This window comes from Salvia splendens, chromosome 19, assembly GCF_004379255.2.
Source record: "Salvia splendens isolate huo1 chromosome 19, SspV2, whole genome shotgun sequence".
In the NCBI taxonomy this organism is placed as follows: domain Eukaryota; kingdom Viridiplantae; phylum Streptophyta; class Magnoliopsida; order Lamiales; family Lamiaceae; genus Salvia; species Salvia splendens.
Window position 1 is genome coordinate 7219116 of NC_056050.1, and position 13346 is coordinate 7232461.

General features: G+C 37.2%; 2 protein-coding genes across 3 annotated transcripts; both read right to left on the reverse strand.

Annotated features, from left to right (window-relative positions):
• Positions 1-426: 426 nt before the first annotated feature.
• On the reverse strand, positions 427-2210 carry LOC121780295 (uncharacterized protein At4g14100-like). Of its 2 annotated transcripts, none has more exons than XM_042177847.1 (2): positions 1748-2210; positions 427-731 (listed from the first exon to the last, which is right to left on the reverse strand). In XM_042177847.1, the coding sequence occupies exons 1-2, from the start codon at positions 2190-2192 to the stop codon at positions 589-591; spliced, it is 588 nt and encodes a 195-aa protein (XP_042033781.1). In that variant the 5' UTR covers positions 2193-2210; the 3' UTR covers positions 427-588. The 2 variants fall into 2 exon arrangements, with proteins under 2 accessions (XP_042033781.1, XP_042033782.1); XM_042177848.1 differs by lacking the exon at positions 427-731 and adding an exon at positions 764-1059.
• A 3435-nt stretch (positions 2211-5645) lies between these two features.
• LOC121779618 (carbonyl reductase [NADPH] 1-like) lies at positions 5646-10994 on the reverse strand. The gene is made up of 5 exons (XM_042176967.1): positions 10779-10994; positions 7426-9303; positions 6724-6982; positions 6462-6656; positions 5646-6397 (listed from the first exon to the last, which is right to left on the reverse strand). Exons 2-5 carry the CDS (start codon positions 7626-7628, stop codon positions 6002-6004), a joined length of 1053 nt encoding a protein of 350 aa, XP_042032901.1. The 5' UTR covers positions 7629-9303; positions 10779-10994; the 3' UTR covers positions 5646-6001.
• Positions 10995-13346: the final 2352 nt, after the last annotated feature.

The following is a 13346-nucleotide window of genomic DNA, read 5'->3' on the forward strand; positions in this document are numbered from 1 at the left end:
CCCGAGCGAAAGGTTTTTATGCGTTTGGGAAGGGTTTTCGCGTTTTGGGGAGGGAAAGTGTTTAGGGTCGCGATGTTGGGGGAGATCTGATAAGGATATGGTTCAACAGAAACACGCCGCTCAAATTGGCGTTTTTAAGCATAACACGCCAACCTCAGTGGCGTTTTTATTAATTAAACACGCCAACTACATTGGCGTTTTACCTTAAAACACGCCAACTTCATTGGCGTTTTTTCCCGCCGCTGTATTTGGCGAAAATACACCTCCAATACGACGCGAAGATAAACGCCAATGAGGTTGGCGTTTTTACTAATAGAAACGCCAATGTGGTTGGCGTTTTTCCCATTTTTGGAATAGATAACAAAATGGGTACATTTACGTAATCTTTAGTGTAAAGTGCCCCATAAACCCGATTTTCCCTGTCTCTTACTGCATAACCCTATATGTATATGCAATGGGACACGAAACGCTTATGCATCTCTTACAAAACAGAAATCTAAATAAAACTCTCCCCAATATACATTAGTGATATAAGAAAAAGTAGAAATTCCTCAAATGATGCCCATATGTATCTCTAGGCTCCACTAGCTAAACATCTCTCAATCTCATTAAACCAAAAGGTGATTCGGGAAGAGGATGATCGGCGCCCTCAAAGCAGTAAACAGGGGCTTGCCAGTTGGACTCATCAAGCACTTTTCCCACCTCGAATGTCATCACTTGTATCGTCATCCCTACGAAACCCATCTCAAAATTGTAAATGGAGTACAATTTTTTCAGTAGAGTTATGCAAGAATATATAAATAATACATTATCACAATCAAGTCTAAGTTGAACAATAACAATGGAGGACGGTGTATATAATTCATGTTCAACCCCTAATTAGTTTGAGGGCTTGGCTACACCCAAAGCAGACAATATCAAACTAATGTGCAGTCGTCGATCCCAACAAACAGGGATTTAACATAGGATATATTTTCCTTTTGGTAAGTGAGACAAGCAACATTTAAAGTTGTTACTACTCCATCCGTCTCCCAATATGTGTCCCACCTTGACTCATCACTAAAACAAATAGTTACAAAGAAAAGTGAGTTGAAAAATATATTAGAATGTCAGTCCTACGTTTATGTACTCCTTCTGTCCCATAAAAATATGTACAATTTCTATTTTCGTTCGTCCCATAAAAATATGGATATTTCATTTGTGAAATGTTATCCCAGTTTAATACCACTATACATCAAATTATTTACAACTTATACCACCACTAAAACATTAATAATAATGTGGGTCTCACTATACACTAACACTACTTTGACTATCATTCTCCTCATCTCCTTACTTTACCATTTTTATCTTAATTCTCGTGTCATACTATATGTTCATATTTTTATGAGACGGAAAAGTATTAGTTCTATGTACTAATATAATATAATGTGAATGAAAATAAATTAGTAGAATGTGAGATTCATTACCTAAAGTAATAATAAAAGTGAAATGAGACATAAAGGGGATCAAAATGGAAAACTGAACACATAACGGGGGGAAGGAGGTATGTATTATACCTGAGTAGAAATCAAAAGCAATAGGCCTAAGAGTTTTTTTAACAGGTTGGGTCAGTGTGTTCGTGTTTACCCTTATTAGGTCGAGTAGTTAACAGATTGACCTGATAACGACCCAACACACATGATCTACTACCCGTAGTTCAACATTGGATAAGAAACATTAAAGTTGTTAGCATTACAATACATACCTGAGTAGAAATCAAAAGCAACAGGCCTAAGAGTGAGAACATCCTCATAATACCAAATGAAGTCAACCTTCTCCCACAAATTGCAGAGGAATCCATCCCGATAGTGCTGCCCCAAGTAGTTGGCGCCGTCGAGAAAATCGGGGCGGGGAATCCCCACCGGAAAATGCACGGTGCTGCACTGCTTGGTAGAATCGAGCGTGTAGTAGTAGGAGGTGCCGTTGTTCCACTCCACATCGTACAGTATTTCTCCGAGTTGCTTGTAGATGATGTTGACGTTCCGGCCATTCGGCCAGTCGTACCAGAGGTCGTTGATCTGCAGCGTCCCCACGCTGGTGTTCAGCATCAGCGTCGAGTGGAACTGCGGCGGCCATGGCTTTGGCGTCGGCTCCGATTGGATAAGAGAGATGAGTGAGAGAAAGAGTGAGATGAGAGGACAGAGTTTCATCTTCGATTCATATGATTGAGATTTTTTATAAATAAACTTTATATACTACTCCCTGCACATGTCACGCTTGGGGATTGACAAGTGATTTTAAGAGATGTTGTTTTGTGTACTAAGTGAAAAGAGAAAATAATATATTTATATTAACGTGGGAGAGTACTTTTACAAAAAGAAAAAGAAATGTGACATTTTTGTAGGACAAACTAAAAAGAAAAGTGTGACATACGGAGGAAGTACTACTTCTTATCTTTCATACAAATAGTTCATACTTCATCTGGCCCAACTAAATTGAGATATAACTTTTGGACACGGAATGAGAAAATGCCAAAACTAATCCTGAGCATATACCAATTTTACGATTTTGATCTTATATTTTATCTTTTAAATTTTTGCATCCTGAACATTTCAACTCGGATCACAATTAGTTTAAACTAATAGTTCCGTAAATTTTTAAACCGTTAACAAATTTAACCGATTAAAGTAGTTAATTATGATTTTTTACTAACTAATTAAATTATTAATTTATCATTCCCTTAATTCGTTGGATTCCATGATTAGGTATTGTAACTGCTGCATTCTCGAGAGGCTTTCATGGATGGGACCTGTGAATGAGTTGTGGCTCAGATCTAACAAACTCAGCCTCGTTAATTTCCCCAGCTCCGGCGGCGGAGCTCCTCAGAGTTTGTTCCAGCTCAGATCGATCTTCTCGAGGGACGCGAGGCCGCCGATCGAGCTCGGCAGCGTATTATCCAACGAATTGAAGCTGAGATCGAGAATCGTGAGCTTCTCCATACCTCCAATTTCTCCTGGAATCGCACCGGTTAAATTGTTACGGCTGAGAACGAGCTGCTGCAGATTAACCAGATTTCCAATCTCCTCCGGAATTCCGCTGCTGAGATTGTTCTGTGACAGGCACAGCGTTGTGAGCGACGATAGATTCGAGATCGTCGACGGAATCTCTCCGATTAGGGCAGGATTCGACTCCAGGAATCATAGGTTTCGAATTTATTATATTTGTTTTTAATATGTCTATTTTGTTTTAATAAACAATAAATTACAATAATAATTAATGATATAATTAGTGAGTTAAAAATCATAATTAACCGCTTTAATCGGTCAAAATCGGCTTAAAATCGTTGTCCGTTTAAAAATTGACGGAATTGTTAGTGTAATACCAATTGTGATCCGAATTGAAATGTTTAGAATCCAAAAATTCAAAAGTAGGAGATAGGAATAAAGTAGGAAAGATAAAGAGACATAAGTAGGAGAGAGGAATAACGTAGGAGAGAGGAAGAGGGAGTAAAGTCGATAGTAGAATAAAGTAAGAGTGATTGGATGTTTTGTTTTTTGTTAAAAAATGAAATAACTCAACTTAATTGGGACATCCCAAAGAGAGTAATACGACTCAACTTAGTTGGGACGAATGGAGTATTTTCTTTTTCGTTCGTCTCATACTCCCTCCGTCCCAAGGAAGATGACACTTCCTTGGATGGCACGAGATTATGCAATCTAATTTTGTGTGTTGGGTGAAAAAATAAAATAAGAGGGACGGAATAAAGTAGAAATAAAAGTGTTTCCATTTTTAGTAATTGGTCAGCTTGATTGGGACAAACTAAAAACGAAAGTGAGTCATCTTTAATGGGACGGAGAGAGTATTTATTTGTGGTAATATTTTTTTCTTTCTTTTTACTTATTCGTTTATGGGCCCACTATCCACTATACAATTTAAAATGTTTTTTTCCTTCTCACTTACTACTTTACCAATTAACCCCATGCCAAGTCTAAAAGGACAATTCCAGTTTGCAAGTTACTACTCCCTCCGTCCACTAATAAGTGTCTCATTTGTTCATTTTCGTTCGTCCACCAATAATTGTCTCATTTATTTTTATTTTTCTATTTTTAGTAATTGACCCTACATTTCACTAGCTTTATTTCACTCATATTTCAATATAAAACTAATACTCCCTCCTTTCCATGTTAATAGAATCATTTTACTATTTTAAATAATTTCAAGTTAATTGAGTCATTTCTATTTTTAGCAAAAATAATCATCTCTTTTACTTTATTCTCTCTCCATGTCTCTTACTTTATTCACTATCCACTTAACACACTATTCATAAACTTCATGCCGAAAAGAAGCGCTTCAATTAACTTGGAACAGATAAGTATATAAATGTAGGACTCACCTTCTACTAACATTTTCCACTCACTTTCTATTACTCTCTCCGTCCCGCTTAAGATGACACGTTTTCCTTTTTAGTTTGTCCCAACTACGATGACTCATTTCCTTTTTTTGAAAACTTTCTCTCTCCAATTAATACACCTAACCACTTTTTTTCACTCCTATTAAAATATTCATCTTTCTTTCTCTCTATATTTTAATACTTACACCCATCTTTTCTTTATCCAATTAAACACTTTAACCAATAACTCCTAAAATCCTGTGCCAGCCAAGAAATGTGTCATCTTAGCCGGGACGGAGGGAGTATATTTTTTAAAATATATATCCAATCAAAATTGGTCTTGTATTGGTTGATAAACTGAGAACGTGCCACAGGAAAATGTCTGCAAACCCCGACCATCTTAAATGCTAATAGTATTACTTAATTTACTTTCAAAGAGGGCGAAATGAATGACACTGGATTCTCATTCCATGAAATTCTGGACATTTACCTAAAATGTTGAATTTTATCCTTTGCATTCTTGATTATACTGGTTGGTGAAATTAATTATTATTGTTGTAACTGTGTCTAATGATATTGCTATGCCATTTTAGATTATACTTCTTGGTGTGATCGTTGCTATGCCATTTTAGATTATACTTGTTGGTGTGATTGTTTATATTGTACTCCCAACTCTTTTAAATGATATTGTTATGTCATTTAACAACATATTTATGTCATTTTTCTCTTCTTCATTTGATTCCCACTTCCGCTCAATTATTCTCTTATTCCATCCCTATCATATACCAAGCTCTACAAAAATATTATATTCGAAATACTTTATGGAATTACTCTAAAGCAACAAATCACAGTGTTCCACCAACATCTGATCGGTAGAAATATTTGTCACCAGGCAGGCATACTTAAACATCTCAGAAAAAAAATATGGTATGATTATCTACTACAGTCATGGAATTAGATGTTAAACCAAAAAATTACTAGTCAACAACTCATTTTAATTAATACTCCTACAGAATAACCAGGCCATCACTTAAAAGTTAAAACCAATTTCCAACATTGGGCAAGAAGAGATTTGATGAACTTGGATTTGACTACTGTAGGATTAAGATAACATCAATGTGGTAAATTTACATAACCAACTATTGATTGCATTAGTTTATCTGTACTTAAGTATAGTCTATGCTGTAAAACGCATATGCATAGGCAGAAAGCAACACCTTTGAACTTACTCAAGCAAGCATAATATAACCAAACTCACCAAAATAGCCTCAATCATAAATTTCTATCACTTGCAAAACTAAATCTTAGTATCAAAACCAAAAAAAAATAAAAAGCTACCCAAAAATCCACTTTTCTTGTTGTAAATGACTGCTGTTCTTGTATCATATTCCGAAAGCAAAAGCAAACCAGTTCCAATAGTAGAACAGACAGAAACGACGCAGATGTACAATGCTGCTCTCGTTTCATCTCCGAACTCTTCCCATAATGCAAATCAGTGCAAATTTCCTTTTTTTTAAACACAAACAGACATATATACCATCAATGCTCCATGCCTTGTTTCCCCGAATACTAACGAAACGCGGGAGCCGGTGCAACAGAAATGTAGTTCACACAACCCCAACATGTACCTCAGAAGTTGATCTCCTGCCTCTCGGAGAAGAACTTGCCAGTCACAAACTGATCAGGAAGCAGGGCAAGCCACACGGCTGTGTCAGCTCCTTCCTCGATACTAATATGTCCAGCCCAGCTAGTCATAGCGGTCCTCACCCACCCAGGGCAGTAGCAATTGATGTATATCTTCTGCCCTTCTGGTCGACTAGCAAACTCCCTCGCCATCAGCCTTGTGTACGTGTTAACCGCCAGTTTCGACAAAGAGTAGTCTGTAAACACATTAGGCCATCCACCTTCTTTCCAACTCCCATCATTCACTTGTTTCAAGAATGTATCCATCACTCCATCAATCAACTCCTCAGACAGCAACTCCTCGTTTTCAAGCTTTTTTCTTACTTCCGCATTTTCAATTCTCTACACAAACAATAAGGCCATGTCAGAGAATCTGAATCGTTGATCTGATTATAAACAAGCTTACATTTCTTCTCCCGCTGAGCCTTCCCAATTTGGAACTGACATTAATGATCCGACCACCTGGCTCGGAAGGCCTCATAAGAGGAACCATTGCCTTGATCATGTTTTTGGTGCCAAAATAGTTTGTCTGGATAACTTGATCAGCTTTTTCCACAGAGTTGTCTGATCCAGCATTGTAATTCACTCCAGCATTGTTAATCTACAAATTCTCACATCATCAATGAAAACAAAGGATGAGAGTGAAGGGAGAGAGGCAATATATTTACCAATATATCTACACCATCATATTCTTGCTTGAGCCATTGAACAAATGATTGGATTGATGGAGGGTCTGTGATGTCTAGTTGGTGAAACACTACATTCAAACCTCCTTCTTGCAAGACCTTTGCCGCTTCTTGTCCAACGCCCGTCTCTCGTGATGTGAGGATGACTGTGATCTCGTGCAACGCGAGCTGGCGCACTATCTCAAATCCGATCCCCCTATTTGCACCGGTCACCACAGCTATCGTTTCCGAGGTCCACCATCTGAACAACCAATTCTAAGCATTACTGTTACATACCAAACAGGAGAACCCATCCCAAAAGACTAGTCTGTTAGGGGAGAGAGTCCATTAGTCTATATACCGACACCGGTTGTTCTCACAAACGATATGGGAATTGAGTGCGTAACAATTACACATTTAAATTTTTGATCAATCTCATAAAAATACAGAGATAAGTAATTTCCAATTGAAATCAAGAAATGGAAAAGGAAAGCTGCAAAAGTATTAAATTGAGTATAAAATTGAAGATCCTCTAACTAGTAAAAATCATTCAATGCTAGCTCAAGCTAACACTCACACTTGTTAAATGTCACTAAATCAAGATCAATGATCAATTGAATACGCAATAATAAAAGGTGTATTAACATGAAATTCACATATAAATTTCAAGATTTTAAATAGCAATATAAAGGAATGTGTAGGTACCTTTGATGATCGGTGTAAGGGATGGTACGGAGGAGAGAGATCTCTTGGCGCCTCTTTTCCTTTTTCTCTTTTGCCTTTTCTTTTTTATCCATAATAGAATAGATTAGATTCTCGTTTTCTGTGATTTTGTGTTGTTCGTAACTACCAGAAATGAGGTGAGTATTTGTTTTGTTTTCCCGGCAAAGTTGGAGGGGAGCCATCATACTCGGGTCTCATGTTTGAACACTCACAAGCCACGTGGACGTGGTAATATTGTGAAATATATGGCCCACTACTTTAGACATCTCCGGATTGCTTGATGACCGGTTCCTGTTGCTCCACATGGATTCACTCTTTATCCTCACTCACAACCATGCATTCATTCCATAAACTCTCTCCTACTCTTATTTGGGCACTCTAGCTAATTTTCTCTCTCTTCATTTATGAGTGATTTGCTTCGTCTTCGAACAATTCCTTTGATTCTCTGCGCGACCTCATTTTGGAATCTCCTAGCGGGTTACCCTTGGGTTCATCGTTATGTCAGCCGATAAGTGAGAGTTCGAATGTTCTAGGGTGTTTCCTGTGAGGTCTTCTTTGTGGTGTTAAACTGACGGTTTGATAATGATAGTCGACGCGATCCAGGGTTTCGTTTTGGCTATTTGAACCGTTTTCCCTTGTGATCTTCGGTAAAAATGGTTTTTCATGTGTGAAATTTGTTTGTGCGGCAATCGTGGTTTTAGTTCGAGTTCTACCATTCTTCATACCTCATTTAGTTTTACCTTGTTTTTATTTATACTAACTTGTGTGTTGGTGTACATGATCTTGAAACAACCTTGAGTTAGTGTAAATTTGTATAGATCTTGTTGATACAATTCCTTATATCTGGTTCTTAGTCGTATTTGGTCTGTTGTACGAGAGATTAACCATCTTTCATTGAGCGTCCAAAAGAGGTCTAGGTTTTTAGTCATTCCTTATCCTGCATATATTAAAACAGCGGCGGATCCAGGTGGGGTCGGCCGACCCCACCATCGCCCCCGGACTGCTGCTTCCGTCCCATCGCCCCTTTACCCAACATAGAGAATTGATGATGAGGTGAGCAAGAGATGAGGAGGAACTACGCTGTGGCAGTCGTGTCTGAAATCCGGCAGCAGCATCGCGGCAATGGAGGCGGCGACCAAGAAGGCGAGAATGAAAGAGGCAGAGAGGCCTTTTCAGATTTGTTTTCAGAGATACGTGCTTGTTGTGGTGAGGAGAGAGGGATTACTATTCCTATAAATTTAAATAGAAGAAAATAGGTGGCACCATGAAAAATTGACACATTCCTACTCTAGTGATCTAGTGGTATTTCAAATTTTATAAATAAACTTTAAAATTTTACTGTATTTCTTTATTTGTAGTATTTCAAATTAATCAAGCAAAAATGTATTGATATTGGCCTAACTTCACTTTTAAACAATTTAACCATTTAATCAATTTAACATATAAAATACTTTATTGATATTTCCACTAATTAATTTATTTAAATTAAACACGTACTTGAATAATGATACTAATATACAGTGATATTTCTTTATTTTTTTCTAAATTTTTTACAATATAATTTAACATTTCAACCTTATTATACATATTTGAATTATTTTAATTTTCTAAATTTTTGATATTATAGATAACATTAGGTCATTTCCAAAATATAAATACTTAAATTAAAAATATTTTTAAAAATTAATTATTTTACTATTATACTCAATTTTTTTCCGACCCCACGATATTTAACTCCTGGATCCGTCATTGTATTAAAATGAAAATTACATAAGCAGGTTTTGTTTCATCTAGTCTTAGGGTATTAAGAAGTGGTGACCCTTCTACAGAGTCCATCTCAAGGCCCATCTCCATTTTCTCCTGCCACATCAGCAAATCCATTTCAGAGTCTATCTCCATGCAATGAGAGCTCATCCCAGAGTCTATCTCAGAGCTCATCTTATTTCCACGTCATCATTATTTTTATATATTTCACTTTTAATTGTTAGTGTAATTTAACAACAACGTAATATACGGCTAAAAACAAATTTCATTATTAATACTCCCTCCGTCCGCAAAATATTGTCCAAGTTTGACTTGGCACGGTTTTTAAGAAGTGTGAAGAAAAGTGAGTAGAAAAAGTTGGTGGAATGTGGGTCTCACATTTATTTATTAGTTTTATAATAAAATGTTAGTGTAATGAGTTAATTGAAAGGGAGGATCCATTTACCAAAATTAGAAAAAGAACAAAGTGGACAACATTTCACGGACGGACTAAAATGACAAAACTGAACAATATTTCACTGACGGGAGAGTAAAAAAAATCCTACATTAAAAGAAAAAGATAAAGATAGATAATAACGGAAACACACATCAATTGGAAGAAGGATGAATGTGAAATGGGGAATGAGGTATATATAGTGTGTAAATAAAATGAATTAAAAATAAAAAAATAAATAAATAAAATATAGATCGGCCCCCTCATCGGCGAGCCGATGAGGGTCGATAAACCCATCGACTGAGGCGATGCAGCGGCCCTCGGTTGGAGGCGGAAGGGAGTGACCATCAGCTGCCTCCCCACAGTGGGAGCCGATTTGTGGGGGGCGGGGGGCGGGGGGCGGAGGGCGATCGCTCGGCCCTTGCGATCGGCCCCCATTGCTAGTACTCTTAAAGAATGTTACTCCCCCGTCCCGGATTAGGAGTCCTATTTAGTTGTGACACGAGTTTTAAGAAATTTAAAGAAACGTGGGTTGAATAAGTTAGTGGAATAAGAGTCTCACTTATATAAATTGTTTTATAATAAAATATGAGTGAAATAAGTTGGTGGAATATGGAATCTATTTATCATTTAAGGTGATGTGAAATAGGACTCTTATTGTTGGACATGCCTAAATAACAAAACATGACTCTTATTGTGGGATGGAGGGAGTATAAGCTTAATCCAATTATTTTGATTTTGCTTATGATAGCCAATAATAGATATGGCATCCATAAAGTAAAGTCGGATGCTAGAAGTAGGGGTGAGCATTCGGGTTTTGGTTCAGTTTTTTGGCTAAACCGAAATGAACCTGAGAAACCGAATTTAGGCTAAAATTGAAACCGAACCGAAAAACCGAAACCGAACTTAAAAAACCGAACTAAACTGAAATTATACGAAAAACTTAAAAACCGAAAAACAGGAAAAAAAACCATACAAAGTTACAATTTTTAAAGTACAAACCATATATGTATATGGTTTGAAGAATTAGCTATGTTAAGTGAAATGGATAGGAGCTGGAGCTGCATCTGTGTCAAAGTCGAGAGAGAGGCAGATGGGTCATATAATTGTGCAATTGAAGGTCTGGGTAGTGTTTTACCTGGAGCTGGAGCCGTGAAGACGAAGGCGTGAAGCTGAGGGGGGGGGGGGCGACGGCGTGAAGCGTGAGGACTGAGGGGCAACGGGCCGGGAGCTCTCTCTCTCTGACGGCGTGGAGGGGCGACGGCTTGGTGATGGAGAGGTGGAAAGATTTGGGGTTTGAGTTTGAGAGAAGGAGGAGGCGGAGCGGCGGAGTATTCACAGAAACACAAAACGATTGTTGATGTTTTAGTTTTAGAGTTTTATTTTTTAATACATTTAAATAATAGTGTATATATATATATTAAAATATAATTAGGTTATTCAGTTATTCGTTTTTTTTTCCGTTCAAACTGAACCGAACCGAAAAATCGAAATTTTCAAAATTCTAAAACTGAACCGAAAAATCGAAAAAATCGAACCGAATTTTAAATTTTCGATTTAAATCAGTTCGAATACTCGGTTTTCGAATTTTTTGCTCACCCCTAGCCAGAAGTGACTTTGGGGTAAAATGGGAATTGAGAATCAAAGTTCCTGTATAATCCCATGTGTTAAGCCTGGTGCAAAGTTTTAGAGCATCTCCAGTGGTCGGCGAGCGAGCGGCTCGCCGATTTTTTGCGCTCGCTGAACTATTGCAGTCGGCGAGCGCCAAATCGGCGAGAATTTTGGTAAGGGCACGCCGATTCCCGGGCGCTCGCTGATTCTCTCGCCGACCGGCTCGCCGCTATTGCAGCCTCCCGATCGGCGAGGAACCGGCGAGCTAATTTTTTTTTAAATTCTCGAAACACTATGCATACACGATTTGCACGACATTTTCATTCGCACCACTTGTTTTAACGAGTACTCTCTCTATCTTAATTTCTGTACAAGATCAACAACGCGAGATGGAGCTCAACAACGAGCCAACTTCATGGTCGACCGGGTCTCAAACTCCCGCGGTCCCCGTGGGAGGTGGATGGAATCAGATGCCCGGGTACTACAACAAGATGTACCCTTGGATTAGGATTTTTTTTAAGTAATGATTTTTTTTTACTTTTTTTTTAATTAATATATTTTTAAAAATTTAATATTATTAGAGAATTTTCCCGTATATGTGTTGTAAATTTAATTCCGTATTTTGTATGATTGTTTAATTATTTGTTTTTAGTGCTGATGATGTGGCAAGGCTATGGCTGGTCTATTGCTTGTCCAGCTGATGTGGCAGGAGGAATTTAGTGCTGCTGATATGACATAGTTGGGCTATGGCTGGGCTATTGCTTGTCCGCCGACCACTGGAGATGCTCTTAGGTGAACCTGTCAAAAGCTAGTCTACATCTAATCTATATTGGATAAAGCAACAAAAATAGTAGACTAGATAGGATTTTTGGGAGGAAGTACGATGATACTCAGGATAGATAACATACTTGAAAATTGGCATAAAATTTTATGAGATATTGTTTTGTGAGTTAAATGGAGAGAAAATAACATATTTATATTAATATGAGAGATAACTTTTTCTATAAAAAGAAATGTGACATCTTTTATGGAACAAACTAAAAAGGAAAGTGTGACATCTATTATGAGATGGAGGAAGTATTAATATCTCAATGGAGTAGAAAAATAAAATGAACAAGAACTGATGGGAGCACATCTTCGCCCACATACCCAATATCTTACTCTCTTCGTCCCATTAAATATGCAACATTTAGTTTTCGTCACGAGATTTTATATAGTGTTTTGTGAGTTAATGAAGAGAGAGGAAAAAGTAGAGAAAGTGATATTTCCATTTTTAAAAATGTTTCATTTTTAATGGGACAAACCATAAAGGAAAATGTTTCGTTTTTAATGAGATAGAGAGAGTATTTTTGTTTAGTAATTGAAATGTTATATCTTTTGCATAATTTATTGATTTACCATATCTTTTGTTCAGGATATTATTATATTTGATATAGGATATCATTGTATTATTCAATCAAGAATCAGTTCTTCTTCTCTTTATTCATTTTTTTTCTAGCAAATTACTTACCCTAGCCGCCAAACCCTAGTTAGACATCAACCTTGCCAAGGTTGCTCGACGGAAATTATCTTCTGCAAAAGGAACCCTCTCCCAGTGATATCTAGCAGCTGGACAATCGATACGGGTAGCTGACGAACACGGATTTTGCATGTTTTTAAGGGCTAGATTTGACTGGTTTTAAATGTCAATCATGCAATTTATGTTCTTAAATTGCATATATTATACATTTGGTATTTTGAATGTGTTTGTTGATAAATGATAGAAAAAGATAGAAAAAAAGATGCAAAAAGGCCAAGGTGTAGCAGCCTCTGTTCGAGCCCATTCTGCCAGCACGTTTGAAGTCCAATCAATGCTTACTACATGTCATTCTCTTCGTCTTCGAAAGAGCTTGGCGTGGATACCTTAAACGTCTCAATCGGAGTTCTGTAGAGAAAGTTATTACAATTCTATGAACATTGCGCAATGCAATCAAAGCTGACGGAAATTTGGGCGGAAATTCAAGAAAGATAATAAATTATTAAATTGTGAAACCAAATATCTCTCATTTCTTGTAGGGCACGAAAATAACCAAGACTAACCCTTTTTCTAGCCTAT

Bases quoted from the DNA above. Each gene is read 5' to 3' on its own strand.
- LOC121780295 (XM_042177847.1), bottom strand. From the start codon at position 2,192: ATGAAACTCTGTCCTCTCATCTCACTCTTTCTCTCACTCATCTCTCTT. The intron at 732-1,747 runs GTATGTATTGTA...TGGGTTTCGTAG, and splicing joins TGCTTTTGATTTCTACTCAG to GGATGACGATACAAGTGATG.
- LOC121779618 (XM_042176967.1), bottom strand. From the start codon at position 7,628: ATGATGGCTCCCCTCCAACTTTGCCGGGAAAACAAAACAAATACTCAC. The intron at 6,983-7,425 runs GTACCTACACAT...TTGGTTGTTCAG, and splicing joins CCTTACACCGATCATCAAAG to ATGGTGGACCTCGGAAACGA. The intron at 6,657-6,723 runs GTAAATATATTG...GAGAATTTGTAG, and splicing joins ATGATGGTGTAGATATATTG to ATTAACAATGCTGGAGTGAA.